General features: G+C 41.3%; 1 protein-coding gene across 1 annotated transcript in view; it reads left to right on the top strand.

Annotated features, from left to right (window-relative positions):
- UST (uronyl 2-sulfotransferase) overlaps nucleotides 1-26,126 on the top strand; it is a 303,766-nt gene that overhangs the window by 115,355 nt on the left and 162,285 nt on the right. Inside the window, exon 2 of the mRNA XM_061206883.1 lies at nucleotides 4,123-4,166. Within this exon, the coding sequence (XP_061062866.1) occupies nucleotides 4,123-4,166 (44 nt within the window). The remainder of the gene's footprint in view (nucleotides 1-4,122; nucleotides 4,167-26,126) is intronic.

Raw genomic sequence — 26,126 nt, 5'->3', positions numbered from 1 at the left:
ACAGCCTCGCTGGGAGGTCTCCACCAGGAAGAGCTAGGTGGGCAGGGTGAGATTTAGAATGTGTTATAATTTAGTCTGAGATCACTTGCCTTCTAGGGAGGGCATTTTTAAAACCATTAAACCGCGAGTCTTTTGTTGGTGGTGGTTTTGGTGTATAACTCGATCAGTTTTAACCCATGGATAGAGCCATGTAACCACTACCACCATCAGGATATAGACCAGTGCGTAGAGCTCAGAGGGCTGGAGTGTTGCTTCAAATCAGTAACCACCCCGCCTCCTGCACCCACCTAAGCCGATTCCACAAGCCTGACGTTCTGTAAGAGGTTTATCTCCATGCCAGCCAGAGCTAGTGATTTCTTGGCAGTTTGGAGACAGGCCCTTCTGCAAGTTTGACTGATGGTAGGAGTGGACCCATGTGGGGTGTATGCCTTTCTTTTTTTTTCTAACTTGACAAGATACTGTAATCCTTGATCCCCAAAGGAAGGACTTGAGACACGAAGAGGAGGCTGAAATCAGAGCTCTAAAGGTGTAGGTTAATTTCTGGAAAGAAATGAAATGATATACCCCTCCAGGCCTCCAAAAATTACAGGGATCGGAGACTGAGGTATCAAAAGTGGACATTCGCAGGGCAGTGGAGAGGGGTGGCAGGTAAGCATTTGTCTTCTGTCCTGGCCCCAGACCCTCGTCAGCCCTCCTCCGCCTTTTCTTTTCGAATTTGCATTGTGAGCTCTAAGCTCAAAGGCTCCAAGGGCTGGGGTCTGATCTTCCCCACCACTTGACACCTTCTATAGAATCCTCCCTAAGACGGAGCAGCAAGAAGCCTCTTTGATGCCTGGGAGCCTGTTTAGGGAAGCTCCTTTTGATAAGAGCGCTCATCCTTTGATCTCCACAGCCCACAAGTTACCAACTTCAGGTTTGAAAATCCTGACAATCTCGTTTATTTTGCACTCGGAAAGTGTAAGACCCTAGGATGAAAAGCTCTACCTAAACACCAAAAAATAACACAGTTATACCCTAGGAGAAGAAAAACTTGCCGTCTCCAGCTAAAGAAATACTTTTTATTTGTGTAGCTTTTCTTTTTCCTTTTCGTGCCTCTGCTACAAGCGCGAGGCCCTGACAGCCTCTGTGTTCTAATAAACCGCAGGAACATAGCTGCGGATGGGCGCTCCGGGATCTGCCGGTGGCGGTAACAACGGGGTCTATGGCGCAAGTGCCAACGCTGGTCAGCCCTGGTCCTTTCTTTGTGCAGAAAGAAGTGATGTCTTAGGATGAGGGAGGGAGGGATGGAGGGAGGAAGGGAGGTAGGGAAGGAAGGAAGAGCTGAGAAAGCAGGGACATTTGACCTGAGCCTGAGTGAAGAGGTTGGGAAAGAGCTTTTTCTGGTAGAGGAAAGAACCCATTCAAAAGGTCCCTAGCTGGGCTTCCCTGGTGGCGCAGTGGTTGGGAGTCTGCCTGCCAATGCGGGGGACGCGGGTTCGGGCCCTGGCCTGGGAGGATCCCGCATGCTGCGGAGCAATTAGGCCCATGAGCCACAACTGAGCCTGCGCGTCTGGAGCCTGCGCTCCGCAGCAAGGGAGGCCGCGATGGTGGGAGGCCTGCGCATCGCGGTGAGGAGTGGCCCCCGCTTGCCGCGGCTGGAGGGGGCCCTCGCACAGAGGCGAAGACCCAACACAGCCAAAAATAAATAATAAATAAATAATAAATTTAAAAAAAAATTAAAAAAAAAAAAAGTCCCTAGCTGACAACAGGTTGGCGTGTTCTGGAGCAGAGAGAGGGCTGTTGTGCTGGTGTCAGGTGTGGCAGGAGGCGGGGCCTGAGTCATGTAGAGTTAGAGACCATGGTAAGGAATTGATTATTTTGTTCTTAGAGAAATAGATTTTAAGCAGAGGGCCAACATGGCCAGATTAATAAGGTTAAAAGATCTCTCTGGTTGCTGTGTGGTAGGGGAGAAAATTGGCGATCAGCGAAGAGAGGGCTCTCGCAGTTGGCCCGGAGGGGTTGGTGAGAAGTGGTCTGATTTGAGTAATATCTTGAAGGCTGAACCAGCAGGACTTGCAAATGGGTTGGTATGGATGGGGTAAGGGAAAGGGATGGATCAAGGGTGACTCTTGGGCTTTGGAGCCTGTCGGGGAAGGGATGCGTTGTGTAACCTGATGAAGAAGACAGGAGAGACAGCGATTTGGGGGATGGAATAGGAGCAGATAAAGAGTTCTGTTTGGACGGTGAGGTGTGAGATGCCTGCAGACATCCAGGCATCCAAGCTGAGGTGCTGAGGAGTCAGGGGATACCCATGTCTGGAGTTTGAGGTAGCAGTCAGGCATTGAAATCATTCCTTTTAAGGAGTTCCTGGGAACTTTGGTTTATGGAAACTTTTACTGTTTTAGAAACATTTAGTTGTTTGAGCTCCCTTTGATTCCTGGGATGAATACCTGGAGAACATGCTGGAGTGTGTTGGGATTTCTCACATCCCTCCTGGGGAAGACACGTTCACACGATGAGCAGACAGGACCCTCTGCAGCTATCCTGACTGCATTATGGTGGAATTCATTCTGAGGATTTCTCTAGACTTAGGCAACCATTTTTCTGAATTCTTTACCGCACGTCCTCTTTACCAAGTCAGTTATAAGATCAACTTCCTATTCATGTGTGTTCCCAGTGGAGTGCAGCACAATAATTAAGAACTACAAATTGTTCGTCATGTTCACATTTCATAGGTTACTGAAAATAACCCAATCACGAGCATTCCAGGTGTTTGTGTGTGAGTGTCTTGTACACGAAAATTGGACCCCATTTTCCCTCTGCCTCACACAGACAGCCAGAGTACAGTCATTGCGCACATCATGTGGGTGATAAATGAGAAGACTGTGAAGAAAAAGGGGTTGGATGAGGCCTCAGTATGGAAAAAAAATCTGTAAGCCAAAATCCACTTATTTATTACGTTTGGATAAGTTTCCCCACTTGAACTGTCCCTGGCTTAAACTCTGCTTCCCTTTTTTATTCCTATTTCTTAAGTTACTTTGCTCTCTCCCGAAAAAGCACCTTTCATTGACCTTATTCCCTAATCTACTGTCTTCTATAAGCCTCCTTTTGCTTTCAATATTTCCCACATTTTGCTCTGTTAGAAAGTCTGGTCATCTTCACTTTCCCCTAAACTCACCACATCATTGTATCCCCTACACGATCAAACTCAAACGTGTGGCCAGCTGGTAATGTTGCTGGCGCCCAGGCTGCACGAAAGCTGGAGATGGCAACACTCCAGGTGGGCTTTTCAGATGAGCAGATGCCCGAGCACCTTCTGGAAAAACCTGTCTTCCCTCCTCTCTGCAGCTTAACAGCTGTGTGACTGCCAGCAAACTACTGGATTTCTCCAGGCCTCTGTTCTCTTCTTTGTAAATGGGGGTAATTCTAACTGACCTCTGATATGTGAATTAAGTGAATAAATACCTGTAAAACACTTAGCAGAGAAGGAATTCAATAAGCTTTAGGTCCGGTCAGAATCCCCCCCGAGTCTTTATTCATCAGGAAACAATAACCACGCACTCTGAAAACACACATGCCACTAAGTGGCTATTAGGGAAGACAAATCAAGCTTCGGAAGCAAGCTAGACTGAAAAGATGAAGGGAAATTGACAATCAAGACAAAGTGGAGAAACAATGCAGTGGTTCTCAAAGTGCGGTTTCAGGACCCATAGCATCAGCATCATTTGGGAGCTTGGTAGAAATGCAAATTCTCAGAGCTACTGAATCAGAACCTCAGGCCCGGGCAGTCTGTGTTTTAGCAAGCTCTGCAGGTAATTCTGATGCACGCTGAAGTTTGAGAACCACTGGTCTAAAGTAAACTCAACAGATATTGGGTGGAGAATGATGGTGCATGTTTCTGCATGTGTATGTCCGTGTGCATACGTACCCACATGGGTAGACTGTTTGTAACTGCTGAAACTGTTAACCAAGCCTGGTAGTATCAGCAAAGTCCCACCAAACTGGAGATTAATTACCCATTTTCCTTTGGGGCTTTTGTCTGAATAGAAATATATCTAGAGTACTTATTTTCAATGACTTTGCACTAAATTCGTTTGGGGTTTAAGACTATTAATTCATCAACGTTTTCTTCTTTTTTCCTAGGAAATTCCACTTACTTAGATGACCATGGACCCCCTCCTAGTAAGGTAAGACCTTTGCTTGTGGTATAAATCCCCTTTTCCTTTTCTCAGTACCTACCGCCTTCAATAACCCCAACCAGATCCCTCTGGGCCCTGAACTGTTCACAAGAAAATAGTAGGTAGCAGATGTCAAGTTAATCTTTGACTTATAGTGGGTGGATAAAGGAAGCACACAAAGATAGCCTAAATGGTGAGGGAGCAAGAGGCATCATTTCATCAGGAGCTGAAGCTATCCCAGGCACTGGAGCCTCAAGCTGACTTCAGACTTTTGGTTGCTTCTCCTGTTTGCTGCCTTCTTTGCCTTTACTCTCCATGTCGGACTGTGATGTGATGTGATGTCCACAACCCAGCCTCCTCATGTCTTCATGCTTTGGGCTAGCCTAACCTCTGCCCCTTTCTCCATGGCCTGCCTTACTTGGGATACTCCACGCAAGGCTCAGCCCTCTGGAACCGGCCTTCTCTGCCAGTGCCCTTGCAAGTCTGCCGTGGCCTGGCCTGTACAATCACTTTTGTTCTTAGCAGCAATTTTGGTCTGACTTTTAAGGGTCAGAACAGTCCAGTGAAGTATTAGTGGAGTTCCCCCCACCGCTCTCTACTTTCTTGAGTGCAATGAAAACCAAATATCAATCTACTGAAAAATGAGGAAAAATACAGACACTCTTTGACCACTTAAGGTGATGCCTGCAAAGTGTGGTTGTAAGTACATAGCGAAAAGATAATCAGCCAGTAACCTTAGAGGTTGGAAATTTACCCTAAAGTTGGCTTTTGCATTTGTGGGATTTGAAGAAGAACTCCACCACATTTAAGACCATGAGCTTTGGAATAAGGTATTTCTGGGTTCACCTCGGGCTCTACCACTATCAATATATGACATTAGACAAATTACTTAATATTTCAAGCCTCAATTTTTTTTTTTTAAACATCTTTATTGAAGTATAATTGCTTTACAATGGTGTGTTAGTTTCTGCTTTATAACAAAGTGAATCAGTTATACATATACATATGTTCCCATATCTCTTCCCTCTTGCATCTCTCTCCCTCCCACCCTCCCTATCCCACCCCTCTAGGTGGTCACAAAGCACCGAGCTGATCTCCCTGTGCTATGCGGCTGCTTCCCACTAGGTATCTATTTTACATCTGGTAGTGTATATATGTCCATGCCACTCTCTCACCCTGTCACATCTCACCCCTCCCCCTCCCCATATCCTCAAGTCCATTCTCTAGTAGGTCTGTGTCTTTATTCCCGTCTTGCCACTAGATTCTTCATGACCTTTTTTTTTTTTTTTCCTTAGATTCCATATATGTGTGTTAGCATACTGTATTTCTTTTTCTCTTTCTGACTTACTTCACTCTGTATGACAGACTCTAACTCCATCCACCTCATTACAAATACCTCCATTTCATTTCTTTTTATGGCTGAGTAATATTCCATTGTATATATGTGCCACATCTTCTTTATCCATTCATCCGATGATGGACACCTAGGTTGCTTCCATGTCCTGGCTATTGTAAACAGAGCTGCAATGAATATTTTGGTACATGACTCTTTTTGAATTATGGTTTTCTCAGGGTATATGCCCAGTAGTGGGATTGCTGGGTCATATGGTAGTTCTATTTTTAGTTTTTTAAGGAACCTCCATACTGTTCTCCATAGTGGCTGTATCAATTTACATTCCCACCAACAGTGCAAGAGTGTTCCCTTTTCTCCACACCCTCTCCAGCATTTATTGTTTCTAGATTTTTTGATGATGGCCATTCTGACCGGTGTGAGATGATACCTCATTGTAGTTTTGATTTGCATTTCTCTAATGATTAATGATGTTGAGCATTCTTTCATGTGTCTGTTGGCAATCTGTATATCTTCTTTGGAGAAATGTCTATTTAGGTCTTCTGCCCATTTTTGGATCGGGTTGTTTGTTTTTTTGTTATTGAGCTGCATGAGCTGCTTGTAAATCTTGGAGATTAATCCTTTGTCAGTTGCTTCATTTGCAAATATTTTCTCCCATTCTGAGGGTTGTCTTTTGGTCTTGTTTATGGTTTCCTTTGCTGTGCAAAAGCTTTTAAGTTTCATTAGGTCCCATTTGTTTATTTGTGTTTTTATTTCCATTTCTCTAGGAGCTGGGTCAAAAAGGATCTTGCTGTGATTTATGTCATAGAGTGTTCTGCCTATGTTTTCCTCTAAGAGTTTGATAGTGTCTGGCCTTACACTTAGGTCTTTAATCCATTTTGAGTTTATTTTTGTGTATGGTGTCAGGGAGTGTTCTAATTTCATACTTTTACATGTACCTGTCCAATTTTCCCAGCACCACTTATTGAAGAGGCTGTCTTTTCTCCACTGTATATGCTTGCCTCCTTTATCAAAGATAAGGTGACCATATGTGCGTGGGCTTATCTCTGGGCTTTCTATCCTGTTCCATTGATCTATATTTCTGTTTTTGTGCCAGTACCAAACTGTCTTGATTACTGTAGCTTTGTAATATAGTCTGAAGTCAGGGAGCCTGATTCCTCCAGCTCCATTTTTCATTCTCAAGATTGCTTTGGCTATTCGGGGTCTTTTGTGTTTCTATACAAATTGTGAAATGTTTTGTTCTAGTTCTGTGAAAAATGCCAGTGGTAGTTTGATAGGGATTGCATTGAATCTGTAGATTGCTTTGGGTAGCAGAGTCATTTTCACAATGTTTATTCTTCCAATCCAAGAACATGGTATATCTCTCCATCTATTTGTATCATCTTTAATTTCTTTCATCAGTGTCCTATAATTGTCTGCATACAGGTCTTTTGTCTCCTTAGGTAGGTTTATTCCTAGATATTTTATTCTTTTTGTTGCAATGGTAAACGGGAGTGTTTTCTTAATTTCACTTTCAGATTTTTCATCATTAGTGTATAGGAATGCAAGAGATTTCTGTGCATTAATTTTGTATCCTGCTACTTTACCGGATTCATTGATTAGCTCTAGTAGTTTTCTGGTAGCATCTTTAGGATTCTCTATGTATAGTGTCATGTCATCTGCAAACAGTGACAGCTTTACTTCTTCTTTTCCGATTTGGATTCCTTTTATTTCTTTTTCTTCTCTGATTGCTGTGGCTAACACTTCCAAAACTATGTTGAATAATAGTGGTGAGAGTGGGCAACCTTGTCTTGTTCCTGATCTTAGTGGAAATGGTTTCAGTTTTTCACCATTGAGGACAATGTTGGCTGTGGGTTTGTCATATATGGCCTTTATTATGTTGAGGAAAGTTCCCTCTATGCCTACTTTCTGCAGGGCTTTTATCATAAATGGGTGTTGAATTTTGTTGAAAGCTTTCTGTGCATCTATTGAGATGATCATATGGTTTTTCTCCTTCGATTTGTTAATATGATGTATCACGTTGATTGATTTGCGTATATTGAAGAATCCTTGCATTCCTGGAATAAACCCCACTTGATCATGGTGTATAATCCTTTTAATGTGCTGTTGGATTCTGTTTGCTAGTATTTTGTTAAGGATTTTTGCATCTATGTTCATCAGTGATATTGGCCTGTAGTTTTCTTTCTTTGTGACATCTTTGTCTGGTTTTGGTATCAGGGTGATGGTGGCCTCGTAGAATGAGTTGGGGAGTGTTCCTCCCTCTGCAATATTTTGGAAGAGTTTGAGAAGGATAGGTGTTAGCTCTTCTCTAAATGTTTGATAGAATTCACCTGTGAAGCCATCTGGTCCTGGGCTTTTGTGTGTTGGAAGATTTTTAATCACAGTTTCAATTTCAGTGCTTGTGATTGGTCTGTTCATATTTTCTATTTCTTCCTGGTTCAGTCTCGGCAGGTTGTGCATTTCTAAGAATCTGTCCATTTCTTCCAGGTTGTCCATTTTATTGGCATAGAATTGCTTGTAGTAATCTCTCATGATCGTTTGTATTTCTGCAGTGTCAGTGGTTACTTCTCCTTTTTCATTTCTAATTCTATTGATTTGAGTCTTCTCCCTTTTTCTCTTGATGAGTCTGGCTAATGGTTTATCAATTTTGTTTATCTTCTCAAAGAACCAGCTTTTAGTTTCATTGATTTTTGCTATTGTTTCCTTCATTTCTTTTTCATTTATTTCTGCTCTGATCTTTATGATTTCTTTCCTTCTGCTAGCTTTGGGGTTTTTTTGTTCTTCTTTCTCTAATTGCTTTAGGTGCAAGGTTAGGTTGTTTATTCGAGATGTTTCCTGTTTCTTGATGTAGGCTTGTATAGCTATAAACTTCCCTCTTAGAACTGCTTTTACTGCATCTCATAGGTTTTGGGTCGTCGTGTCTCCATTGTCATTTGTTTCTAGGTATTTTTTGATTTCCCCTTTGATTTCTTCAGTGATCACTTCGTTATTAAGTAGTGTATTGTGTAGCCTCCATGTGTTTGTATTTTTTACAGATCTTTTCCTGTAATTGATATCTAGTCTCATAGCGTTGTGGTCGGAAAAGATACTTGATACGATTTCAATTTTTTAAATTTACCAAGGCTTGATTTGTGACCCAAGATATGATCTATCCTGGAGAATGTTCCATGAGCACTTGAGAAAAATGTGTATTCTGTTGTTTTTGGGTGGAATGTCCTATAAATATCAATTAAGTCCATCTTGTTTAATGTATCATTTAAAGCTTGTGTTTCCTTATTTATTTTCATTTTGGAGGATCTGTCCATTGGTGAAAGTGGGGTGTTAAAGTCCCCTACTATGATTGTGTTACTGTCGATTTCCCCTTTTATGACTGTTAGTATTTGCCTTATGTATTGAGGTGCTCCTATGTTGGGTGCATAAATATTTACAATTGTTATATCTTCCTCTTGGATCGATCCCTTGATCATTATATAGTGTCCTTCTTTGTCTCTTGTAATAGTCTTTATTTTAAAGTCTATTTTGTCTGATATGAGAATTGCTACTCCAGCTTTCTTTTGATTTCCATTTTCATGGAATATCTTTTTCCATCCCCTCACTTTCAGTCTGTATGTGTCTCTAGGTCTGAAGTGGGTCTCTTGTAGACAGCATATATATGGGTCTCGTTTTTGTATCCATTCAGCCAGTCTGTGTCTTTTGGTTGGAGCATTTAATCCATTTACATTTAAGGTAATTATCGATACGTATGTTCCTATTCCCATTTTCTTAAATGTTTTGGGTTTGTTATTGTAGGTGTTTTCCTTCTCTTGTGTTTCTTGCCTAGAGAAGTTCCTTTAGCATTTGTTGTAAAGCTGGTTTGGTGGTGCTGAACTCTCTCAGCTTTTGCTTGTCTGTAAAGGTTTTAATTTCTCCATCAAATCTGAATGAGATCCTTGCTGGGTAGAGTAACCTTGGTTGTAGGTTTTTCTCCTTCATCACTTTAAGTATATCCTGCCACTCCCTTCTGGCTTGCAGAGTTTCTGCTGAAAGATCAGCTGTTAACCTTATGGGGATGCCCTTGTGTGTTATTTGTTGTTTTTCCCTTGCTGCTTTTAATATGTTTTCTTTATATTTAATTTTTGATAGTTTGATTAATATGTGTCTTGGTGTGTTTCTCCTTGGATTTATCCTGTATGGGACTCTCTGTGCTTCCAGGACTTGATTAACTATTTCCTTTCCCATATTAGGGAAGTTTTCAACTATAATCTCTTCAAATATTTTCTCAGTCCCTTTCTTTTTCTCTTCTTCTTCTGGGACCCCTATAATTCGAATGTTGGTGCGTTTAATGTTGTCCCAGAGGTCTCTGAGACTGTCCTCAGTTCTTTTCATTCTTTTTTCTTTATTGTGGTCTGCAGTAGTTATTTCCACTATTTTATCTTCCAGGTCACTTATCCGTTCTTCTGCCTCAGTTATTCTGCTATTGATCCCATCTAGAGTATTTTTAATTTCATTTATTGTGTTTTTCATCATTGCTTGGTTCCTCTTTAGTTCTTCTACGTCCTTGTTAAATGTTTCTTGCATTTTGTCTATTCTATTTCCAAGATTTTGGATCATCTTTACTATCATTATTCTGAATTCTTTTTCAGGTAGACTGCCTATTTCCTCTTCATTTGTTAAGTCTGGTGTGTTTTGACCCTGCTCCTTCACCTGCTGTGTGTTTTTTTGTCTTCTCATTTTGCTTATCTTACTGTGTTTGGAGTCTCCTTTTCACAGGCTGCAGGTTCGTAGTTCCCGTTGTTTTTGGTATCTGTCCCCAGTGGCTAAGGTTGGTTCAGTGGGTTGTGTAGGCTTCCTGGTGGAGGGGACTAGTGCCTGTGTTCTGGTGGATGAGGTTGGATCTTGTCTTTCTGGTGGGCACGTCCACGTCTGGTGGTGTGTTTTGGGGCGTCTGTGGCCTTATTATGATTTCAGGCAGCCTCTCTGTTAATGGATGGGGCTGTGTTCCTGTCTTGCTAGTTGTTTGGCATATGGTGTCCAGCACTGTAGCTTGCTGGTCGTTGAGTGAAGCTGGGTCTTGATGTTGAGATGGAGATCTCTGAGAGATTTTCGCCGTTTGGTATTACATGGAGCTGGGAGGTCTCTTGTGGACCAGTGTCCTGAAGTTGGCTCTCCCACCTCAGAGGCACAGCCCTGATGCCTGGCTGGAGCACCAAGAGCCTTTCATCCACACGGCTGCACAAGTGCGTGTCGGCAGCACATGGCCCACTTCTAAGAGGACTGCACATCAGGATCAAGACATGGAGAGCAACTACTCCCTTTTTTTTTTTCCTTGACAGTCTAGTTTCACTCGTTTGCAGGGTGTGGCTTGCAGAGGCCTTGCTCCCGGCCCTTCAGACCGGCGTTCCTAGTGCGAAACAGCTGCACCCAACAAACACCTCAGTTTACACCTCAGCTTGGACCGTGTATGGAAGCCAAGCCTCAATTTTTTGATGTACAAGGTGGGGTTAAAAATATGACCCACAGTACAGGACATGTAAAAAGATTGAACGAGCTGATATATGACAAGCACTCAGCACCCGGCATGTGATAAGCATTAAATAAATGGTGGATAGTGTTAACTAGACTGGAATAGCATTAAGATTATTGATGAATGGTACAGTGGTATTTATCACAGTGGTGAATGGTTTACCACTTGGCCCACTGCGTATGTATTGAGTGCCTGCGATGCTGCAGGCACTAGGAATACAAATATGAAACAAAACAAGAATAACCACAAGGTGGCCCCTACCCAGGAGAAACAAAGGAATATAGAGGATTAGACACCATCTGAGGATAAGGACTGCATCCAGCTCATCTCAGTATCCTCACATCCTTGCATTAGCCTCGACACACAGAGAGGCACATCGTGACTATTCATTAATTCTCACTGAACTGAACCATGGAATCCAGAGCTGTAATCTGAATCAGGTCTCCTGGCTCCCATCCCAGGTTCTTTCCACTAGGCCAGTATTCTCAAACTTTAGCTTGCACCAGGATTTCCTGGAGGCTTGTTAAAAACATGGATTGCTGGGCCCAGACCCCTGAGTGTCTGATGCAGTAGGTCCAGGGTGGGACTTGAGAATTTGCATTTTTAACAAGCTCCCAAGCCATGCTGATACCGCAGGTCTGGGGACCGCATTTGAGATCCACTGCTCTAAAAGGCCTTGAATATAAAGAAAACTGGTTCCTGGACATTTTCTGTGTTGCTTTGACTGCTAATAGCCTAGAGAGAGTGGCATGGCTTATTACATAAAGGCTATTAATTAATAATGATGACTCACCACTGTAACTTTTCTTGTAGTGAAAACATATTTTCTTTGGTCAGTAACCTGCCTAGGAAGGAAAATAAGTGGAGGTGGGGAAGAAGAATGCTGCGGATGGCCTGCTAGGTTCCTTCACCACTTACAGCATTTCTTTCCTAAGTAGGGCCAAGTCAACCTCCCCACCCCCTCTGCTCTGCAGGGAAGGGGGTTAGGGGGCTCTGTTTGTGGGATATATTAGCTGTTTCCCTCAGTGGCTTGTCAGGCCATTACTTTGGGTTCCAGGTTTGATAAATGGGGTTTTACCTGGTCAGAAGACCCAGGCCCACTTTACATAAACTTGCCTTCTTGAACTCAGTCCTTGGTGACCCATCTGGGGCTACCTTTAGTCTGTCTGGGGACCTTGCTCTTGCCAAGTTGGCCATCCTGTCTGCCTCTTTGCTAGTATCCTTGGTGCCTGGATTCTGTGTTTGCTGGCCTCTCTCCCCCTGCCCCTGCAGGGCTTTCCCTGGCTGTGCATTCTCCCGTCCCTGCAATCTGGTCTTCACCCTCCCCCTTCCCCACCCCCAACTAAGGCTCCCCGTGATACACAAAAATGATCAGGTCATATCATATCATTTTAGACCGTTTTCAGAATAAATCGCGTTTTATAAGCTCCAGTCCAAGTTTTAAAATTGTGAGTATAATCTCTTTCAACTAGCAGAAGTTTATATAATACAGATTCTTTCACTATAACTGTGTTTTCATTATCTAGGAGTGGAGTGGCAAAAACACTCAACTTGCTAAACAGTAGCCAAAATAATAAGAAGAATATAAAAATGGGTAAAAATAATATTAGTATGTTAACATCTTTCATCCATGCTTATTACTTCTGGCAGGGTGGAAACGAATCCCAGAAGTGCTGAGGTCAGGGCTCCAGATGAAGGTCCCTTAAGTGTCCCCCGAGGTGAAGCCTCAGTTATGTAAATCTACAGACCACTGGTGTATTCAGGGACACGGTGGCACCCAGGGGATAAGGACTCACACATGTGTGGCCTCCGGAGTGAACCCCCAGCCTGGCAGTGAGAAGCAAGACTGAGTCCAGATCCACAGTTTTCCTATTTGTTTAGCACTCAGAAATAACTTTTTGATGCCAAGATCGAAAGAGCTGTGATCTAGATGAAATAAGGTTTTAAACCCTGAAAATGTATGGACTGAGGTTTACAGGCAAGTTCTCCTTTTATTAGAAGATTCAGTTCCACAAGTTTCACATTCCACAAGTAATAGCCCTTAGGGAATGGGGTGTGTGCCACACAGCACATCCAGAGCCCAGGTCTTCATTCTCTCCAGTATTTTCATGAAAAAGAACCAAATGCCTCTGACTTTTACTTGTTTTTCAAACCTACTTTAACCTCACAGCTCACCCCAGTTTTTGATCTAAGTCATTATTTAAAGGCGAATGTTAATATTTTCTTTTGTCGACCACTTTTTACGACCGCTTTATGTGTACACAAAATTTAACGATTTACGGTTAGAACCCTACTGAGACTGACATGGAGATCTCTATTGAATGAATTAGAAAGATATTCTTGGGTACAAAAACAGGCATGAAACAGCAGTATAGTGTGATCTTACGTCTTAAAAACTTGTGTGCATATGCATGTGTGTGTACAGAGAAAAGCCTGGAAGGATAATGATGTTTACTCCAGACGGTGAGACTTCAGGAGGTTTTTACTCATTTCCTTATTTTCTGTGTAAATTTGAGTTTATTAAAGTAATACTTGCTCAGTCTAAAAATCAGGGTGTGTGCAGTGGTGGTGGTGGGGAAGTACCATGTAAGAGAAGATTAAAGTTGGGCTGAAAAGCCTGAGGTGCTCTGGCCTCTGCAGCATCACCTGTGGTTCCGTCCACCCCGCCAGAGCAGCCTGACCTCTGGAGGTGATGTCTTCTCCTTCCTGGCTTCACTTCGCCTAGGACGTAGGTCCCTGATGTGAGCTGCTGGCATCGGCAATGATAAATTCTGGAGGTAGCAGATAGAATACAGTTACTATTTCACATATGTTGGGTTCCCAGATCCGATAGGTAAGGAGAGCTGGTCTAAGCAACTCAAGGAAAATAAAAACACTGTCCATCGCTGATGTCTACCGTTTCCTATGTGGCAAGCACTTTGCTAAGCACTTTGCATGGAAGTTTAGTGTCTATAAAACTCTATAGAAGAGGAAGTAATTATTTAACCATTATTTTACAGATGAGGGAACCGGATCTTAGCGAGGCCAGGTAACTTGCCAGAGGTCATGCACTACTAAGAACCGGACTTGGGATCCCAGCCCAAGGCTGTGTAGGTAGCTCCAAGGTTCACGCTTTTAACCATTCCAAGATTACTAATTTAATATAAAGACAATAATTTTTTACCTTATTTCTGGAGTTTTACCCTTTTATATAAGATCTCTGGTACTTTAGTACAGTACACAAAGTCTCAGTATAATATCAGAAAAAAAAATAGTCATCACCATTTACTGTTGGGTCCAATGGACCTTTTTAACTTTTTAAAAATATCAATCCAGAGATTTTTTTTCATCTTTTTCTCTCTAATCACCTTTCTATACATACCCACCTTCGGCATTTGTTCATTTACATACTGTATACAGAGTAAATTTTGGTGTACAAACCTCATCAAAGGTGAAAGAAGACTGTCCCATGTCTTAGCAAAATGGGATGGTCCAGGTTCTTGTTGCAAAATAATGTTTGATGAAGTCCTTCCCCTGGACGACTAACTGCATGGGAATACCATATTTTCTTTTTGTCCTTAGAAAAAAATATTGTTCCCTCATAGACTCTTGAGTTTGAGAGAATTAATCTAGAATATCATCATTGCAAGAGTCATGGTCTGAGGTTTCACTTTCATGATTAATTTCATTTCATCATCATCATCAGGGTCTTGAGTGTTGCTCTCTGACTCTAAGCATTTGTCTCTGATTCTTCTAATGCCTGGGAAACCTCTCCCTCCGTCGATTTTCTTCTCTTTGTCATTATAGGCAGGAATGAAACATTCTGAATCTCCACTCTGGTCAATGAAAGTTAAAAGCAGGGAATTCCCTGGCGACCAGTGGTTAAGACTCCACGCTTCCACTGCAGGGGTCCCGGGTTCAATCCCTGGTCGGGGAACTAAGATCCCGCAACCCGCGCGGTATGGCCAAAAAATAAATAGATAAAAAATAAAATTAAAAAAAAAAAGAAAGTTAAAAACAAACTACAAAGATGGTATCTTCAGTCTTCTGCTATATCTTTTGTAAAGATGATGTAACACTTTAGGCAGCACAATAAAATATGAAGAGTGATGAAATAGTGACAATTTATTTCCCTAATGAATCGTTCTAAGCCTGCACTGTTCAGTACAGTAGCCATCAGGCTCATGTAGCTATTTAAATTCATTAAAATTCAAAAAATAAAAATTCACTTTTTCAGTTGCCCTAGCCACATATCAAATTCTTTGTAGCCATGTGCGACTAGTGCTACTGTATTGAACGACACAGAATAAAACATTTCCGTCATCACTGAACAGCAGTGTAGTTCTAAGCTATTCCATCATCCTTCCATTTTTCTGTTACTTTAGTCTTTTTAAAGCATAGTTGGGAGTAATTAATGCATAACTGGTAGGTAATTATTTTAAGATGATGAACTAGCAAAGCATTTCAAGATATAGGAAAAATAAAATCATTAAGATTCCATAATGGATCTTAAATTTTTAAAAGAGGCTAGTAGATCCTATTACATGGTAATTATATTACATGCTATATATTATTATTATATAATTATAATTATATCATATGGACCTATTATATGGTAATTACAAGGTAGGATGAGTTTTATTCTCTTTATTTTAAAAAAAGTATATTCTCTTTGGAACATCTCTAAGAAAGAATAAAGTCAAGAAATATTAATCCATACAAATGGTTAGAACTGCTCAAAAAAACCCCCAAAAACCTAAAACACTAAAACTGAGTCCGGGGAATCCTGATGGTATACTGAGGGTTAAGATATATTACTGATGTCTACATTTGTATGCAAATGTATTTTGACATATAATACTTATATGTTATTTTTGTATATAAAGTAATGTGCTAGGTAATTTAGTGTTCGAAATTCTGTTTTTAAAGGGGTTCATTAGAAGAGGGTTTACAATTTATTATGCTGGGAAACCTCCAAATGAATAAGTGGTAATATTAATTGAGGTGACATTTATATGCACCTAGCAGTGTCTGGCAATGAACAATTGTTCATTAGAGGTTAGTCCTTCTTACCCACACCCCAGAAGCTAATTTCCCTTTAGTACCAATTAATGAGTGACTACTTTGTGCTAGGGATCAGGAGGACATGATAAAACTTGAAAATAATCCCCTGCTATCTAATACTTTATAATCTAGTTGCATTTTAAGGTTTCAAAGAGTCAAAGACTATGGGAGCACATGATTCTGCGGTGGATGTATTCTTCAGTCTAAATGACCGTATACAGACAACCATTCATTCATTGAGGTGTTTACTACGCCCCAGATTTGTGTTGGGCTCTGTGCTAGGCGCTGAGGCTATAAGGCTGCAGAAGGCACAGTCCCTGCCCTCAAGGAGTTTAGAGTCTAGTGGGAAGGACCGGCTAGCAAACAGGCCCACTCTAATACATTAAGTAGGTGGCTAGTCGCTATGATAAGGGTGAACCCGGGAGGCTCTGCCTGACCTTCCTTCCAAGTGAGAGTCCTGAAAATGGAGTAAGATGAACGAACCAAGTCAAAGAGTCTGGTATGGATGGGGTGAGGAGGGACAGGCCTCGTTTCTGGGATTTGAGGGGTGCTGGGTGGAAAATGGAGATATGAACTGCTTTGAGGAGCTTGGCTTTAACAGGAAAGAGTGAAAAAAATGACAGCCTAGGAGATGGAGACCATGTTGGCATAATTGTATAGTAGAAAAATTTGACTAGTAGGAAAGGAGTGACAAATGACAAATTCAGTTCTGAATGGTGTTATGAATTGAATTGGGTCCCTCAAAAGATCTGGTGCAGTCCAAACCACCAGAACCTGTGAATGCAGTCTTCTTTGGAAATAGGCTCTTTGCAGATGTAACGAAGATGAGGTCACATTGGGCCCTAAATCCATGTGACTGATGTCCTTATAAGAAGAGGGAAATTTGGACACAGACAGAGACACACAGGGAGAATGCCATGTGACGTTGGAGGCAGATTGGAGTTATGCTGTCACAAGCCAAGAAGCACCAATGATTGCTGGCAACCACCAGCACCTAGGAGAGAGGCAGGGAACACATTCTCCCTGTGAGTCCCCAAGAAGGAATTCACCCTACTGACACCTCGATTTCAGACTTACGGCCTCCTGAACAGTGAGAGAATAAATTTCTGTTGCCTTAGACTACCCAATTTGTGATTCTCTGTCATGGCAGCCCTAGAAAGTAATTCTACATTGAGTTTAATATCTTCAGTTACCAGGATAGCATTGCATTATGCCCTGTTAGGCATTATTTGGTTTGACTTAATAAACATTGAAACAATCCTTAGATGTCTCTCATTGGGATAATTTAAGTGCATTTTCGTATTTTTTTCAACATTCAGTACTACTCACGTCTTCCCCCAACATTCCTTCTTCACTTCGTTAATTTTTTTCTTTGTAATTCCCATGCCTTAGCTATTTTATTATCCCCAATATTCTCCCCAAATTCTTCTATTTGACATTTGTTTCTACTGTTCAAATTGTGTTTTTTAATATTCAAAAATCATTTTATATTACATCATATTTTTTTCTGGAAAGGATCTCAGCGACAATGCTTTTAGGAAGTTACTTAAAGGAAACTTCCTATTTTCACTGGACCAGGGAGCTATGAGAGCAAGAAGCTAAAACAGTACAGAAGTCCGTTGCACTTCAAAAAATATGTCCCTATTTCTATCAGGGATGTCTCAGCTGCCCTTTAACACCACTACCACTGAGTCCCTAAGAAAGACTGCATATTTGTTTAGGTTTGTTTTTTCCCTTTCAATAACTCCTTTCAACTTGGAGATACATTTGCTGAAAGAAGCTGTTTTAATGTTCTCTACTGAAGAAACCATGTTTTCCATTCCCCGCCTGGAGCCTACAAAGGAAAACCCACATATCTGGTAATCATAGTAGGTAAGTGACTTCCGGAAGATACTGGGAGTACAATTACTTTCAGGTGTCTTGGCCAAACATCGACCAACTTGGAGAGGGTTTCTGCATCCAAAATTCCCCCTTTCCCTGAAGGCAGGATTGCTGAGCTTTATGTGCATCTACAGTCTCCTTTGGTCAGAATCACTTTTTACTTGGAAGAGGAGAGCTGAGATTCAAGAGGAACAGTAATTTCTTGTTTTTCTTCCCTCGAAACCTCAAAAGCCATTTTTCAGGGTACAGGCATGGCCATCCACCTTACTTTCCTCTTGTCTGTGAGGACCTGCAAGAAGCAAATGAATCTCTGGCACAGAATTGGGCTGTGTGCTGGGCTTGCCTTGTCTGCCTGCTTCCATTCCCACAATTGCTGGAGCCACTGCTGCTGAGAAAAGGGCCCTCCTTTTTTGTCCTGCTGTAAATAGCATCAGATGTGGTTAAAGACCCCCGTTATCTGGTTTACTTTTGGGAAAAAAATCGACATTCTCCCAGAAGTTTGTATCTTCTTATTTTTAGCTAAGGCAGAAACAATGAAGTTTCTTTAGAGTCATTCTTAAATTATGAAATATTCCAAACACAAAAAATTAGGGAGACAAATAATACATATATGCCTGATACATCCAATGTGCCCACCCCTTAAATTTAAAACACGTTACTATTTTAACTTGCCAGATTCTTCATTTTGACTTTCATATTTACTCTTGGTGGCTAGGAGGCTGAGAAGCATGGATTTTGCAATCGGACCTCAGTTCAAATTCTAGCTATGTGCCTAGTTACCCTACAATAAAAACTTCACCTCTTTGAACTTCAGTTTTCTCTTTCTAAAAGAGGATAGCTATATCCACCTCTTAGAGCTGTGCGGCTTAAATGTGATAAATGGAAAGCACTTAGCATGATGCCAGACACAGGTGAGCTCCCAGCACTGGGTCCTTAGTACTATAGGTGTTTCCTTCATATGGCCTTTTACAAATTCTGGTAGCTCACTTTGCTGTTATGTAGAGTAAGCCTCATTCCCAACCCCCAACCTTATTTTCTTTGGATTTTTAAAAGCAATTAATTACATGTCATTTGGCATCCCAGATACCATCTCTTAACTTACAGAAACTTTCAGGTCCTGTGGTTATCTCTTCTTTTATTCCCTGGGCTAGTTTAGCACACCAAGCAAGGCCTTCCACCATCCCCTTGCCGTTTAGCTTTTCTTAAAGCGCATACTGTTCTTTGTGTCCACACCTGACCTTACCCAAAGTCCTTTTTAAAAACTACAGAAGTGAAGCTGATTTTTCATTTTATGGGCAAATCAATTGCACTGGGTAATAGGTTTGTGTTTAATGATTCATGGTAAATATATTAGGTTTAGAGAAAGAGAGAACTAGCAGGACAGAATGAGGCAGAGAGTCAGGAATCAGTTTCACTCTGATGAGCGTGACCTTGAAGGCATCCCTTCCACCCTCTCATTTTGTTGGTCATTGCAAATGATAGGAAAATTAATGACTTGAGTATTTTATTTTTGAATAACTCTTAAGAGTGTCTGAGCTCAGCGTGTGCTATAAAGAACTTCACGCTTTGGTATTTGGTTTAAGATGGGTAATCAATAGCTTAGAAGGTTAAAGAAAAATCAGCCTTACATAATCTTATCCTGAAGTCATCTGCATTCTTGCTTCACTCTTCCTTTGCACTCATCACAGTTGTCAACCATTAACGTGGGAGTCTTGGGCCCAGCTAGTGGCCTCTTGAGATTTCAACTTTCCATGGAGGTCTGTGTCCAAGTTCAGAGACAGTACTTATAAATTTATCAATTTTATGAGCATGTAATGTGTTCTCTTTTTCCCAAGAGAAACATAATGAATCCATTTCTTCTTCCACATATGTTTAGTGCTATTAAACACATCTTCCACTTCTTTTTTTTTAATTAAAAATTTTTTTGTAAAACCACAGGTTTAAAAATATGTGGTTTATGTAATTGTTCTTTTAGCATTTGCCCCACCACACTCCCCAAGGCCCAAGGGCCAGTTATCATTGATAAGATAGATGTTCTCCAAACCTTATCCAAACCAGCACCGGTTACAATCATGGACTTAGTAGTTGGATTTGGGCTGCCTTTAACAAAAAAGAAAGGCTTTAAATGAAGCATGAAATTTCAAAACTGCATATTGTTGTTGGAAAGCATATTTAATCAAGAAATTGCTTTAGTAAATTAAGAAAACCCATGCTGCCATTCTTTGGCAGGGTAGCAGTTGGCCTCGGGATTTTCAAAGTTGTAGTAACTTAATCATCTTAGCAGTTCCCAGTATAGTTACCTAATTCTTTTTGTTTGTTTTATTTCTTCCTTGACCGTCTGATCAGTTTTTTTGTTTTAAAAATTATACATGCTCCTATTTTGTTTTGATTTGCAAAGTACAGAAAATTATCGAGTAGCAGGAAAAAAAAATCACCCATAATGCCACCACTCAGAGGCAAACCATAATGAAGAGTTTTTCAAAATCCTGTCCAGTCTTTAGACTATATTAAGAATATTAAAGTCTTATGTGCCATTTGTTGCAAATAGTTTGCCGGTCCTTGTATGTGACCTTCTGCACATACATAATGCACAGACTTTAAAGCACCAAATGCCTCATTAGCTTATTGTGAAAAAGTGAACCCTGACTACACCCTTCCCCATTACTTCCTGCTCTTGAGAAACAACTATTGATACTTTAAACTCTTTTAACTGAGTCTTTAGCGCTAGTTTTCATATCTTTGAATAACTTGCTTATGTTACTTCCTCTTGGATTTCCCCGGCTTTAGGCATTGTCCACTGACATCCTTCTGTGAACAGAAGGGTTTAGGTCTTTCACTGGAGCCCACCTGCCACCACACAAGCACTCTTCTCATTCCCCATCCTCTAAACTGGGTGTGTGTTATTTAGTGAGTCCTAAATCAGTACTCACTGTTTTTGTTGTTGACACTAGTAAATAATACAATGGCAGCTGAGCCATTACGATAAAGTTTCCTTTCCTGTCCATCTTTTTGTTTTCTTTGTAACAAGTAATTGTCTTGTTTTGTACATTTATTTTCATGCTTTTCTGTGATCCCCAAGTTATCTCAAACTCTTCTCCAGTTGTGGAAATATCCTCTCAGTGCCTCCAAACACATAGGTATTTTATCAATGTTGAGCTGCTGAAGTCTCTCCTGGGCCTTCTTGCCTGTTCCCTCTGGGCTGGTTGCGCTCAGCCTCCTGCTCAGATATGCCTTGGGAGCTCCCTTCACTCTCTTCTGTTTGCTCCCACTTCCTGCATCCCATGTTGTATTAGTTTCCTGTTGCTGCTATAACAACTTACTACAAACTTAGTGGCTTAAAACAATGCAAATGTATTATCTTATAGTTCTGGAGGTCAGAAGTCTGAAATGGGTCTCGCTGGGCTAAAATCAAGTAGTCGGCGTGGCTCTTCTGGAAGCTCCAGGAGAGAATCCATTTCTTTGCCTTTTCCAGCTTCTAGAGACCACCCGCATTCTTTGGCTCATGGCTGCTTTCTCCAACTTCAAAGCCAGCTGTATAGCATCTTCAAATCTCCGACTCTGTCTCTCTTCTCTCCCTCTTCCACTCATAAGGACCCTTGTGATTAAATTGGGCCCACTTGATTAATCCAGGATAATCTCCCCATCAAAAGATCTCTTTTTGTGATGTAAGATACCATATTCACAAATTCTGCAGGTTAGGACTTGGACATCCTCTGTGGGAGGGCCATTATTCTGCTTTCCATGCATATCTTTCTCTTTCCTCAGCCTACTGAGAAAAGGTACATGGGATGGAAATTTTCTGAAATATTGCATTTCTGAAAATGTCTTTATTCTATCCTTGATGAATTGTTTGACAGGATAAAATTCCAGATTGGGAATCTGTATTAATCAGGATAGGCTAGAGTGATGCAAGATCTCAGTGGCTACACACATAAGAGTTTACGTCTTGCTTATATAAGACCCTCAGTGAGTCCAGTGGGTCCACTGGTTCTTAGGGAAGCTCATTTTAGGAGTTCACGAAGGGATTTGGGCTGTTTCCATCTCATGGCTTCACCATCTCAACTTGGACCTTCATGTCACTGTGGCAGGGCAGACGGGAGCTGGGTGTGTGTGTGAAGACTTCTAATTCCTTCATCCTGGAAATGACACTTGTCACTTCTGTGAGCAGTCTGTTGGCCAGAACTGGTCACAAGGCCCTGCTCAAGTGCACGAGGGCTGAGAAATAGAGCACATGGGTGCTGTGAGCATTGTGTTTCTGCCTCAAAATCATTTCCCCTCTGAATGTTAAGGTCCTTCTCCACTTTACTCTAGCTTCTGGTATTTCTATTGAGAAGGCTAACTGTTGGCCCATTATATGAAAATATAATCTGTCTCTGTTGCAGCCTCTTATTCCTAATATTCTAAAATTTTATAATTTTGTGCCTGGTATGTGTCAGTTTTCAGGTACTATTGTTGATACTCAGCGGACCTTTTGATCAGGAAACTGATATCCTATTCTGGGATATTTGCTTGACTTTTCTCTCTCTTTTTTTTAAATAAATAAATTTATTTATTTATTTATTTATTTATTTATGCCTATGTTGGGTCTTTGTTGCTGAGTGTGGGCTTTCTCTAGTTGCGGCGAGTGGGGGCTACTCTTCGTTGCATCGTGCGGGCTTCTCATTGTGGTGGCTTCCCGTGTTGCGGAGCGTGGGCTCTAGGCACGCAGGCTTCAGTAGTTGTGGCACACAGGCTCAGTAGTTGTGGCTAGCAGGCTGTACAGCGCAGGCTCGGTGGTAGTTGTGGCACACGGGCATACTTCGCGGAATATGGGATCTTCCCAGACCAGGGCTCGAACCCGTGTCCCCTGCATTGGCAGGCGGATTCTTAACTGCCGCGCCACCAGGAAGCCCTTGACTTTTTTTTTTTTTTTTTTTTTTTAAGTATTTGTTTATTTATTTATTTATGGCTGTGTTGGTTCTTCGTTTCTGTGCGAGGGCTCTAGTTGCGGCAAGCGGGGGCCACTCTTCATCGTGGTGCGCGGGCCTCTCACCATCGCGGCGTCTCTTGTTGCGGAGCACAGGCTCCAGACGCGCAGGCTCAGTAATTGCGGCTCACGGGCCCAGCTGCTCCGCGGCACGTGGGATTCTCCCAGACGAGGGCTCGAACCCGTGTACCCTGCATTGGCAGGCAGATTCTCAACCACTGCGCCACCAGGGAAGCCCCACCCTTGACTTTTTTCACTGATGATTTCTTCCTCTGCATTTTCTCTTTCTGTCTTTCTGGATCCCCTCTTATTTGGATGTTGAACCTCCAGGGCTAGGTGTTTATATTTCTTATCTTTATTCCTCTTATTTTTTATTTTCTTTGTGTTTTTGCTCTACAATCTGGAAGAGTTTCTCGACTTGGTCTTCCAACTTTTCTGTTGAGTTTCTTCTTCATTGTTCTCATATTTTTAATGGCTGAGAGCTTTGTTGTTATTCTTCTCTGTTCTTTGGTTTCGTAAAGGGCCTTTGCATTTCTTACAAAAGGTTATTCCAAGATATTTTACCTTTTTGTGGTTGTTATTTTGAATGGAACATTTTTTCTACTATATTTTAAATTGACTGTTGTAATACTGAAAAATTATTGATTTTGTGCATTATATATACTCACGTTACTGAACTTTTTATTTCAATACTTTTTCAATTCTTCCTCTTTTTCTTGATAGGGATTCATGTAACAGACAAACAATATTCATTTTATCTCCTTCTACCTAATTCTGTTTCAAGTTTTATAACATTATCCAGAATAATATTAAGTAATATAAAGTCCATGAGGGGGACTGGGTATTATCACCATGTCATCCACATTTATAAAATGTACCTGGCACACAGTAGCACTCAGTAAATATTTGTCAAATCAATGAATGGTTGTTATAAAAGCATCTCTGTTTTGTTTGAAATTTTAATGATAATGCTACAAGTGTTTTATTACTAAGTGTAATTTTGACATTTAGTTGAAGATAGATATTCTTTATCATGTTAATGAAATATTCTTAACTTTCTGGTTATTTAAGAATCATGTTCCCTTTGTGACTTGTGACCTTGCACTTGGAAACATGTGTTGAATTGAATTAATTCACTTTTATTTTAATGGGGGTGAGATAGATATATTTGATAAGTATAAACAAGCACTTCTTATCAATGTTTGATTTGTCTTATCTTTACGGATGACCTGGAAGAGGAAATGGTCAGAAAAACCTCTGCTTTACAGGTACTCTAGTCTTTTGCGGGGAGCAGTGGTTGAGGGCTAGTACTAAACCACAGGAGTATCTGCTAAGCCCAGTGTCTTTGTCAGCCATCATCTAGGGGCTTCTACCTAATATGATACTGCAGCCCAAAGAGGCCATCAAAATGTTGGACATCCTCCAGCAGAGATCGTAGCTGTGCCCTGTGCAAGCTATGATTTATCTATACCCGAAAGATTATATGCAGTTTTCATCAACAAAGAGCAAAAGAGGCATAATTGAGCTGGAGTACATCCAGAGAGTAACAACTAGAATGATCTTGGAAGGAAGAAGATAAGACTAAATTGATTACGATTCTTGTCAGGAAAGACATTGGTATGGGAAAATGATCAAAATCTATAAAGCCAGAAGGAGTATATGTTTGAGGTGAACACAGAACTGTTCACCAAGGCCTTGAACACATCTCTGGTCTGAAATAAATAGACACAATGCCCCGCAAATCTTAAATAGGGTAGGTCAAAGATAAATTGAAGAATATTCTGCTTCTTATGGAGGATAGTGAACCCCTGGATTTCATTTGCCCAGTTGACAGTGCAGGTCAAAACTATAAATCTGTCCTCATAAAAGTTTATATAATTCATGGATGACAAAGCTATACTGGATTAGGTCGAGAACAAGGTTGCTTGGAGGGACAGCCTAATGTTTCAGAGTTGATGTTCTTGAATCCAGGAAGATCACGCTCATTTTATATAAAATAGAAAATGAACATTCTTCTTTCCCCAATTAGAGTATCATTTAGTAATTATTGACTCTTATTTACAATTTAGTCATTATTGATGCCTATCTTTACATCATTCACTGGATTGCTACTGTTCAGATTACCCATCTTGTAGGGCTCTGCTTAAATCCTACACCTCCAGTGGCTGCCCTAGCTGGAGACCCTATTGTGTGAATACTTTAGAACAAGGTGTTTGAAGATCCTGGTACAAGCCTGGGCTCCAGCTCTTACTAGTTCTTAGACCTGGCAAAAGCCAACTATTCTTTCCGAGTTTTGTTTTTCTCGTTTATAAAATGGAAATAATGATTTTCCTGTATTCTTCACATTGGCGTTTTTGTGAAAGGAAATAATGTTCGTAAAAGTGCTTTGGAAGCTGTAAGGTGCTGGCTATGTCACTAATAGGTCAAGATGGGGATGGCCTGTTTCCCGAACCTATAAGCCCTCAGGGAGCTCCCTCTCTCTTCCCAGGTTCCTGAGGGGAACCCCCTCCAACAGATGAACCCCACTGTGGCCGGCGGCTCTGGTGAGCTGGCTTGACTCCGTGGAGCTACAGGGTTCTTTTTGCCCCTGAAGCCTGAAGCCTAGTGAAGGGCAGAATGAGTGACAGCCTGACAACCCTCTTCCAGGCTCACACTCTCATCTTGACCTTGAGCTTTTACCATCTGAAGGTGACCTTTTATCATGTCACTCATCTGACGGTGAGAAGATGTAGAGAGGGAATGATAGCTATTTTCCCAAGACCCAGAGCAGAGCGGAGCCAGCGGGACTCTCCCCATAGCCTTTCCCTGCGGCCGTGTCCAGACTCCCTCTTGGCCTTTTTTTTTCCCCAATAAGGGAAATTGGGAACCATTTACTTATTTCACTATCTATACAGAACATAGGAGAAAATGAGCAATGCAAAGAAGGCCAAGAACAGGAAGAGGACAAGATAGGGAGCCAAGTGGAAGATGACTTTAAAAACCTTTATATTGTCCCTTGAGAGCATTATTTCTTGCCACCATGGCCTAATTTTGTCCTTGAGAAATACATGACCTTAGGATTCCTCCTCCTCCATGAAGAAGAAGGTAGTCTTGAGCTCCTGTTAGAGATCATAGTGTGCAAAACTATAAAGCACCACAGATGTTAATTATGATCTTAGCATACTCTCCTATAACAGTAGATAGCATACACCATTATGCTTTGTACTGTCACCTGTGTGTATATGT

The sequence above is a fragment of the Eubalaena glacialis genome, chromosome 12 (genome assembly GCF_028564815.1).
Source record: "Eubalaena glacialis isolate mEubGla1 chromosome 12, mEubGla1.1.hap2.+ XY, whole genome shotgun sequence".
Lineage (NCBI taxonomy): Eukaryota > Metazoa > Chordata > Mammalia > Artiodactyla > Balaenidae > Eubalaena > Eubalaena glacialis.
The sequence above is the reverse complement of the archived record's forward strand: the minus strand, read 5'-3'. Positions and strand labels throughout refer to the sequence as shown.